Raw genomic sequence first — 10,088 nt, forward strand, 5'->3', positions numbered from 1 at the left:
AGGTCCCTTCCAACCCCTACCCTTCTGTGGTTCTGTGAGCTGTTCCAGGCCACAGGTGGGAAGAATTATGGGGCCTCAATTGAAACTGCTTTCATGCCCTGAAAAATTAACCTTCTTTAAAAATAAAGCTTCTCAAAAGCAGTGATAGTAATGTTTCCCTAGGGTCTAGGGATGAGCTAAAGGGGTGTAAGTTTATTCCTGATGTCTTATCTCTTTAATACAATATACTTCTTTGTTTTAAGTGAGCACATAAAAAAGGTATTGGAGAAAATGCTCTTTTAAACATCTGTCCCTAGGTGTGGTGTCCAAGATGCCAGTGAGCGAGAGCCACGCAGCAGGCCCGCGAGAGGATTGCGGAGGCAGCTCAAGGAGGAAGAGCTGGGGGCTGGTGGTCACCACTGGTGTCGGTGGGGCTTTGGTGGCCCTCTATGCTGTGGTCACCCCCTTTGTGACTCCAGCTCTGAGGAAAGTGTGCCTGCCCTTCGTTCCTGCAACTTCCACTCAGATCCAAAATGTGCTGAAAATGTTAGAAAACCGAAGTGGCTCCCTGGTTGACATTGGTAGTGGGGATGGCCGTATTGTAAGTTACAGACATTACCTTCCTTCTGTATTGCCTCTGAAAAATGTGCCAAATGCTCTAGCTGTGGCTGCAGTTTTCTCATATTTATGGAAGTCTCTGGCAGCCAGTGTTTTTGTTTGAGTCTTACGAAAAAGCTCACAGCTGAGAAAGGTTTGCATTCAGTTCAGGTGAGTAATCAGTATTTTTATTGCAGTCTTACCTGCAGCTTGACAAGGTAGCGTAGAAAATGATGATCTCATCCTGTTGGCTGGAGGGAATTGCACTGCATTCATGAGAAAAGGTGAAATCAAAGTATTGGTATTGTGATTCCCAAAGAGCTGTGATTCCACATAGGTTTATAGCTGCAGCACGTGAGGTTCTGAGATTGAAGAGCACTGTGCTTTAGGAGCTGCAGCTCTATGCTTGTTGTGTAAAGGGGATAGAAGAACAAAAGAAAATGAAAAATGAGTGATGTATTCCAGAAATAAAAAATCCTGCTGTTGTTAGAACTGCAGTCTTCACAACTTTGTGCCGTGCTGGCTGCCCTGCTTCCAGATCAGTGTGGTGAAACTAGAATGATTACCAGAAGAAGTGGTGACAATCACCAAAGCCAAGAGATATTGTGCTTGCAGGACACTGTCTGAACCCCAGTTTGCGAAATGTGGTGGTGAAGGTACAGTGGAGAATGGTGTGGGGTTTTTTGTAGTTGTGATGTTTTGTGTACCTTTTCATAATGGTCACCTTCAAGTTGGTTTTAGCAACAGGATTGCGCGCTAAGTGGGTTTTTGATGGGGACAAGCAAGTTCTTCAGTGCTACCTTTGTCCATATTTAATGTGAATGAGTCAACCATTTGTCCCCACTAAAAGATTTGATTTGCAAATCCAGATCTGCAGAGGTGGCTAAGAAGGAGTTGTGCCCAAGTAGGTGACAGGGAAAGCACATTGGTACAAAAGAACTGCAGTTTCTGGTGCTGTCTGCTCAGCATTCTGGCTGTTGACCCTCATCTGAGGCACCTGATTTGACTAGGTACTGTGTGTTTAATTCTGATTTTATATAAATATATATGTGCCTAAATGGAGACTGGAAACTACTTGGAGAGCCAGGTGCCTAAAATGGAGTATTTGGTGTTGCCTTAGTGCATCTGTCCTGAAAAAAGTTGAGCTTCTGTTCAGATGCTTTTAAATATTTGGGACTTACTCAGGTGTAATCAGTGGATAAATATGACCATGTTTTTATTTCCAAGCTTGGTAAAAATGTCAGTTTCTCTTAGTATATCTGCAACTGCTGTGTGCATTATGGAAGATGCATTATTTTAGTAATGTGAAACACACTGTCTGGGTAATGCTGTTTGAGAAGTTCTGTTAAGAAATTTGTACTTCTTCCTGATTTCACCTTGCCTGTTCTGTAATTCGTAGTTCATCAGGCTTTTCACGATTGAAAGTGGCAGTAACCTTTTAAATTATGGCTTAAACCTTAAATCTAGAAACTGGTGCATTTTTGTATTTTCATTATTTTTTTTTTTCTAAAAAATTAGTAGGCTTTGATCTTGTTGAAGACAAGTGTAACAATTCTAAGTCTCTGGGTCTAATTTAGAGGAATGTCTCTGAACATGTCGTAATGGTCTTTTCCAACCAGACTATTCTATGATGAAAATCTGTTTGTTATCTGAATTACCTTTTGCCTTATAAATGATTTATGGAGCTTAGCACTGGATGGAAGCTATCCTGTGAGATTTATGTGTGGAAGTTTTAAATTTTTTTTAACCTACATTTAAATTTTTGACCTGCATTTTTTTAAATGTAGGTCAACAGATTACTTTCACACTCTTCCTTTTGGTAGGTCATTTTGGCTCTGATTCAGGCTTCTCAAGTGCTTACCCCTCACTGCTTTTCAAATAGGTGCTCTGATTTTGAGCATTTCTGCTTGTGTATTTCACTGTTCTCTCTATGGTCAATTTTGTACTCTCTAATTCCAAGGTAGTGTCATGTTAAATTAAGCTTTTATGGAAATCAGACATACTACAAGCTTACAGCTTTGCCCTGTGAATCTTTAAGTGGTTCATTTTGTTAATCTGAATATATCTATTAATTTCAGTGGGACTAATCATAATAGTAAAATGTAGTCTGAGTTTTTGTTTGCTATGCTACTAATCTGTTGGGATTTAAAACTTGAGTGACTAACAAAAGTGCATTATTTGATTTATATTGTAAGTAAAGCTATGTCCTCCTGTTTAGATTAATACACTTTCTCTGTTTCTAAGTGGAAATTTATTTTCTTCCTTGCAGGTGATAGCAGCTGCAAAAAAGGGATTCAAAGCTGTTGGTTATGAATTAAATCCCTGGCTAGTTTGGTACTCTAGATACCGTGCCTGGAGAGATGGGGTACATCAGAACACCAAATTTTATATTTCAGACTTATGGAAGGTAGGTGGTGAAGTAAGAAAAAATGAATCTGGGATGTCTGAGAGATTTCCATAGTTTGGAGAAACTTTCTGGGAAGAACCAGCATGCTGTCTGGCCACAAGGTGCTGTACTGGGCTTTGAGAAAAGTACTTGAGCCTATAGAAACTGGGCTCATAGCACAATATGCTGCTCTGCTGGTTTTGTGCTTCAGTGAAATCCTTTTTCAGGACAGGTTCCTCGAGCACACTGTCATGCTTGTGCCTGATGCATCCTTTGGGCTGCTGTAGTGTCAGGCTTCACTGAGAGCTGATTCTGTGGAGTCAGTAACAAGTCTCTTGTTCACCTCATGTGCAAAATCACAAACTCATCTGATGTTTCATTAGATGTGTGTTTTTCTAACTGTGCATTGTGTTAGCTGGTTTTGAGTGTTAGTTTAAGGTGACTTACATACATGTGACTTACGAGATTTTGTCACAATTTTTAATCACTTGAGTGACAATTGCTTCTTTAAGGAGGCATGCATTTTTGGGGGGTCATATTTATGTGGGCCTCTCCCCTGCTATTTCTGTTAAAGTTGTGGGGGTTTGTTTGTTGGTTTTTGGGTTTTTTTAAGAATGGCATTTTGTAATGGGTGAAGTGGATACCAGGAATTTGGGGGGAAAGTGTGAATGTACTGTTTTTATCTTTGTTCAGAGAGGAGCATAGGAAAACTTCCTGGCACTGACTGGAGGAACTCACGCATGGGAATGCCTGGGAAGTTTTTGTAGCTAGTGAACAATTAACAAAAGTAGGGGCAAACTTAAAAGATTTATCTCATTTTAACCTATACAGGAGTTGTGGAAAAACTTAACCATGAGTAAAATCATGTAGGTATTTTCTAAATCAATAGTTTCTATGCTGCTATAATTGGTGCCATATTTTTGTCCAGGCAGTAGAAGTTTTTTGCTGTTCAGCAATATAAACTTGTCTTTATGTGGAAATTTGTGTGATGCAAAGTTGATATGGGATTTCCTTTCTTATTTTTGGTCTAAATCCCTGTTGAAAGGAGTGCAGCTAGAGCTGTTAGGGGAAAAGAATGGTGAGAACTTTTCCAAATATAAGTGCCATTTTCATTAAGACTTGTTCTCAAATTTTATTTTAGGTTTCTTTTTCCCATTATGCAAATGTTGTTGTTTTTGGGGTACCTCAAATGGTAAGTTTACTATTTTTGCATTGTTTAATTATTTGAATACCAAGGCATTCAGTGTTAGTACATTCAACTGCAAAATGTACCAACCTGCTGAATGTCAAAGGTAGTAAGTACTAATATTTTCATATTTCATTGTTGCTTATTAATGGCCATGATAAAACCTGGTAAAACTTGTGACAGTCTACAGACTGGACCTCTGAAAATATACAAGGGCTTTTTTTGAGAGCTATATTCTGTCTGTTAGTTCAGAGCTGAAATGAAAAGCACTGTGCTCAAGTTGCTTGGAGAAAAGATGGTAGACTGGGTCTTGAAAACTTCAGTTTTTCGTACTGGAAAAAACCCAGGGGTTTGCAGGGAGAAGATGGAGGAGGATTTTGGCTACAGCTGACTTTCTTGGGAACCTTGTTGGAGGAGAGTATTGAACTTTGCCTATGGTCTTCTCCAAAAACTGGATCACCTCAAGTAGGCCAGAAGCTGGTATTGAAATAATCCCTTGCCTGTGTTAGTCTGTGAGGGCTTAGAAAGGGAGACAGATACTTCATGTATAATTGTTAGAGTACAAGTGCACAAATTCTTTGCCTTTTAGGAAGGTTTTGTAGCTGATGTTCATCATGTCCCTGGGAAAAATGCATTCTTCAAAATTGCTGTAGAACTTGAGTTGTCTAGTGGCTGTCTAGTGATATATTTGATAAATTCAGTCAGACGTTACATTCGCTTTGGCTTTAGGCCTGATCTAATTTTCTTTTTGTCTTTTTACTAGAAAAGAGAAAAAACCCTTAAATATTTAAATATTCTTGGCATTTTGATTTATTATTAGAATCTGCTCTATAGATTGAATGCATGTGGAGGAGTGAAACAGAAATATCCTATAAATGCTTCTGTATTGCTTCTTCCTCTGCTAAGCCAGGTGTGGGATGAAATGAGCGAAGAGCTTTTTGTGATGCTCTAGTGTACAACATACACTGATAATATTTCTGTAGTGGTAACAGGAAGATGCAACAAGAAGCATAATAAAGCTTCCCTATTCTTTACTTTTTCTTTAGCAGCATTGGAATTAAATAACTGCTTCAGATTCAGATTGTAACTCATGTTGGCAACTGAAGTGAAAATGCATTTTTCCCCTACTCTTGTGGGTGGCGTATTAGTGAGAGCTGTGATGTTACTTGTGCTGCAGATGTTGCCAGGTTTGGATGTTGTGTGCTCTCTATCTGGGTTCCGGGAGAGGGCAGTATAAATATTTGAATTTGCAGTCAGAAACTCTGCAGTTACACTGAGGGGAAGAATGCAGGTGAAGAAAGATATTTCTGTAAACTTGAAATAAACAAATGCCCTGGGAAAATGTGAGTCAACCTAGCAGAAATACTGGCTTAACTTTAAATGTAATGGTATAAAGTGGGATAAATTAGTAACACCTATGATAGAAAGAGTAGCTATAGGGCTCGGAGTAACTTCAGTAAACTCAGTAGATACTAGGCTAAATTCTTCCAATAAAAATACTGTCATAATTGTAACAGATCCAAACGTGAACTGCTGTGTTTCCTGAGCGTTAGTTTGGTCATGATCCCCTTTAAATTTTCTCAGGAAGCTGTGAATGCTTAGCCTCCTGAATGACAAATTGATTTTCTAGAAACTTTAATGCATTTTGTCTTTTTTACTGAGGGTAATAGATCTCTAGCTTTTTTAATAATACAGCTCTGATTTGATGCTGTCACACAGTGCTTTTATTTCATACCCAAGATTAGCTTACAGAGCTTGGATTTATTGATCTTTCGGGGAAGACTGAGACCTCTCTGTTCTTGCAAGCTTCTGGGGGAAGGTGTTTGTCTATGAGTCATTGCAGAGAGACTTTTACTTGTTCAGGGTGGGATGACAGAATTCCTTGCAGGTGTTCATATTTGCAGCTTCTGTGTATTTTAACTAATCATGTACTGTACAAAAGGTTTACTAAACTGTTTATCTATATGGACATACAAAAAAACCGCAACCCTGGCTTGATATAAAATACAGCATGATTATAACACCTAATGCTACTGAGAGATTTAGCTTAAAAACTAGTTCAACTCTTTGGTTCAAGGGTACAATTCTTTTTGGCTGAACTATTAATGAAGTTCTCTACTTCAAGCTAATATAGACATGAGATGTCAGTAACTTTCATAATTACTCATTTAAAATTAGGCTGTGTCTTATCTTTGTGATGTCTGTTTCTGTGACAACTTAGTCCTTCCTTTTCTGGTGTCTCAGCTCAGTCAGAGATGCCAAAATTGGCTTGTTTTTCTAGTTTATTCGAGGTGTGGTAGCAAAAAAAATCTTTAAAAGCATTTGCTGCATGGATGAAATCAGAGCATAGAATGCTTAAAAATATTCAGAGGTAACTCTTTGATATGTTAGATCTATGACTATAATTTTCCTAAAATATTCCATTGTAAGCTTAAATGTAGCTATAATAGGATGTTACATCAAAGGTACAGCCTGAATGTATGTGATAGTGGAAGCTATCTGTAGGCTTTGGAAATACATTTTCTGCAGTCAGTCTTGTTTTCTAGTAATGTTCTGTGGTTTTTTTTCTTTTTTTTGTGAATTTTTAATTTATTTTGTGTCCTTTGTGACTTAAATTGAGCTGTATTTGTTTTCACCTTTCAATATCTAAATGCTATGTCATGATATCAAAGCAAATAGATTTTTACATGAAAAAGAAGTAACCTGTGGAACTTGCTGTTATAATTACTCCCTGAGATAGATACAGTATGTAAGAATAAAAGGAATTCCAAATGGGTGTTCACTGATCTACTTAAGCATAACATCAAACTTTTCCAAAGGATAAAAATTGATAAATCTATCAAGTTGCATTTTTTTTTTTTCAGAACATAATCACTATCATGAGGATGGAGCCAGGCTCTTCTCAATTCGATAAATCTATCAAGTTGCATTTTTTTTTTCAGAACATAATCACTATCTGGATTGGAAAAGAAATTTCTTTGAAGTCTAGATGTGTTAATTAATTTCTGTGATTCTGTGATTCTGTGATCTGGATTGGAAAAGAAATTTCTTTGAAGTCTAGATGTGTTAATTAATTTCTTACTTAATCCATAGCAGAATTTGAAAGTACTTGTTGGAGACAGCATATCTGACTGGGCAGGGTGCTGCTCTGTTCTGGAGGAGTAGTTGTATTTCCCTTGGCTTTCATATCTGCTCAGTTTTTGTGAATGGAGGAAAGCTAGACTGGAGGTTGCATAGTGGTGTTCAACAGGGTCTCCCACAACATCCTTCTCTCTAAGTTGGAGAGGTATGGATTTGGTGGGTGGACTGTTCAGTGGATAAGGAATTGTCTGGATGGTTGCATCCAGGGGGTCATGGCCAGTGGCTCAATGTCCAGATGGGCACTGGTGGCAAGTGGGTGTCCCTCAGGGATCCGTACGGGAACCAGTACTGTTTAATATCTTCATCAGTGACATAGACAGTGGGATCAACTGCACCCTCAGCAAATTTGCAGACAGCACCAAGCTGAGTGCCAAGGCCAAGTGGAGAGTCCTGCACCTGGGTCAGGGCAAACCCTGGTATCAGTACAGGCTGGGGGATGAAAGGATTGACAGCAGCCCCACTGAGAAGGACTTAGGGGTACTGGTGGATGAAAAGCTGGACATGAGCTGGCAGTGTGCACTTGCAGCCTGTATCCTGGGCCGCATCAAAAGAAACGTGGCCAGCAGGCTGAAGAAGGTGATTCTTCCCCTCTGCTCTGGTAAGACCTAACCTGGAGTGATATGTCCAGCTCTGTAGTCCTCAGCAGAGGAAAGACATGGACCTGTTGGAGCAGGTCCAGAGGAGGGCCACAAAAATGATCAGGGAGCTGGAATACCTCTCCTATGAGGACAGGCTGAGAGAGTTGGGGCTGTTCAGCCTGTGGAAGAGAAGGCTCCAGGGTGACCTTATTGTGGCCTTTCAATACTTAAAGGCCTATAAGAAAGATGAGGACAGACTTTTTAATAGGGCCTTTTGTGATAGGACAAGGGGTAATGGTTTTAAACTAAAAGAGGGTAAGATCTAGACTAGATATAAGGAATAATTTATTTTTTACAATGATGGTGGTGAAACACAGGAACAGGATGCCCAGGGAGGTGGTAAAAGCCCCATCTGTAGAAACATTAAAGGTCAGGCTGGAGAGGGCTGTGAGCAACCTGATCTAGTTGAAGATGTCCCTGCTCACTGCAGGGGGGTTGGACTAGATGATCTTTCAAGATCCCTTCCAACCCAAACCATTCTATGTTTCTAGATGCTCTTTTGCACAGTACTGCTCCAGGGACAGACATGAATATGTTAACAGGCTGGAGCCAGCAAAGCTCAGTTTCATTAGTATTTAACACAACAGTGCTTTACCCTACAAGTGACAGCAGAATGTTTGCTTTGGGTTGTTGGCCATATGATGTTTTGAGTGTCTCAGGGTCTGTTTTGGGGTTAGGCTGGAAATTAAGAGGTGTTGGCCTTTGAGTACCACAGAATAGTTCATGTGACTTGGGATGTCATAAAGAGCATAAATTCAGGGGGCTGAATTCTTACTCTTTACAGAGAAGAATCCCACCGAAAAGAATCATGAATTGGAACATGCAAAGTGTTTTCTTAATTTGTGGAGTTTTTTTATCTAAGGGATTATATATGCTTTTTGATTGAATTCTTAGAATTTAAGAGTTATGATTTTTGTGATCTTACCAATCAGGCCACAACAACCATTTTCTAGTTTTAGCTATTCTTTATCAGTGCATCAAAGCCAAAACATATATAATGAACACTTTCCTCAATTTTTTTCTGAAAATTCCTCAAACTTTGGACTTCTCTTGAACACTTGAATTAGATTCTAAAGAGAATGCTTCTGTTTTTTATTGCTTCTGAAAGCTTTTTATTATTGCTCAACAGATGCCACAGTTGAAGGAGAAGCTAGAAGAAGAACTTGAATGTAACGCCAGAATCATTGCCTGTCGTTTTCCTTTTCCTTGCTGGGTCCCAGATCATACTACTGGAGAGGGCATAGACACTGTGTGGGCCTATGATTTGAAACATTCTAGAGGATGTGAAACAAAAAGCTTGGAAACTACACCAGAGACAGACTCCTAAACATCTAATTTGTTTTTGTACTGAAATTTTTTTATTTTGACTTCACCTGTTAAAGATTAATGTGAATAGAGCCCCAGGGTATGGAGATATATATTCACTAAAATAACTGAAGTATACTAGTTATGTGAAAGCACACAAAGTGAAAGGTGTAGTTGAATGACTTAATGTGGTTAGTAAAAATTATGATAAAGTTTTATAGAAGTGGAAAACTTTAATATGGAAAATGGGATAAAATACCATTCGCTATTGTTAAGGGTAATATATGTATAAGTTAAAATGCTCAAATCGGTGAACTTAATCTGTGCATTCTTTCTGAGCTTATGTAGCATTTGTTATTGTTGTTGGGGGTGGTGAGTAAATGGCTTCTCAAATAAGCTGTGGTTCCCAGATGTCTTCATTATGTATGCCAAGTAGGCGTAATGCCACGTACATCAAACTGATGCAGATTGAGTATGGTGATGATACCAATGGTTTACACCTTAGCCTTGAATGTGTGCTTTTACAAGTTGAATATGATACAACAAGCAAATATAACAAGTTGTTTGTTCATTAACACAAGTGTGGCCCTTGATTCTATTAATATATTTTTATTTAACTTGTGTGAAGACAGAACTGCAGAATGTGCTCGTACTGAACACTTACTGGTACAAGCCTTTGCAGATGACCATGATTTTTCCTAACCCCTCTGATTTAGGAGGTTTCAAAAGTCACCTCCTTGGCAGTGAAGTGGCACCACTTCTGTGTGCTCAAACCTTGGATAAGGTATGGGTGAGAGCTGCTTACTTGCCTGCGTCATGAAGGCACTCTCTGCTTCCAGAGATAGTTGGTTTGGCT

General features: G+C 39.0%; 1 protein-coding gene across 1 annotated transcript; it reads left to right on the plus strand.

Moving 5' to 3' along the window:
- Window positions 1-310: 310 nt before the first annotated feature.
- On the plus strand, window positions 311-9,296 carry LOC104519108 (protein N-lysine methyltransferase FAM173B). Its single transcript, XM_010168964.1, has 4 exons — window positions 311-580; window positions 2,846-2,983; window positions 4,104-4,154; window positions 9,057-9,296. Exons 1-4 carry the CDS (start codon window positions 311-313, stop codon window positions 9,252-9,254), a joined length of 657 nt encoding a protein of 218 aa, XP_010167266.1. The 3' UTR covers window positions 9,255-9,296.
- Window positions 9,297-10,088: the final 792 nt, after the last annotated feature.

The sequence above is a fragment of the Antrostomus carolinensis genome, unplaced genomic scaffold, assembly GCF_000700745.2.
Source record: "Antrostomus carolinensis isolate BGI_N321 unplaced genomic scaffold, ASM70074v2 scaffold16235, whole genome shotgun sequence".
Lineage (NCBI taxonomy): Eukaryota > Metazoa > Chordata > Aves > Caprimulgiformes > Caprimulgidae > Antrostomus > Antrostomus carolinensis.

What these genes read in the sequence shown, in the direction of transcription:
- LOC104519108 (XM_010168964.1), top strand. Translation starts at nt 311, where the DNA reads ATGCCAGTGAGCGAGAGCCACGCAGCAGGCCCGCGAGAGGATTGCGGA. An exon ending in GTAGTGGGGATGGCCGTATT is followed by an intron (nt 581 to 2,845) that starts GTAAGTTACAGA and finishes TCTTCCTTGCAG; the next exon opens with GTGATAGCAGCTGCAAAAAA. An exon ending in TTTTTGGGGTACCTCAAATG is followed by an intron (nt 4,155 to 9,056) that starts GTAAGTTTACTA and finishes ATTGCTCAACAG; the next exon opens with ATGCCACAGTTGAAGGAGAA.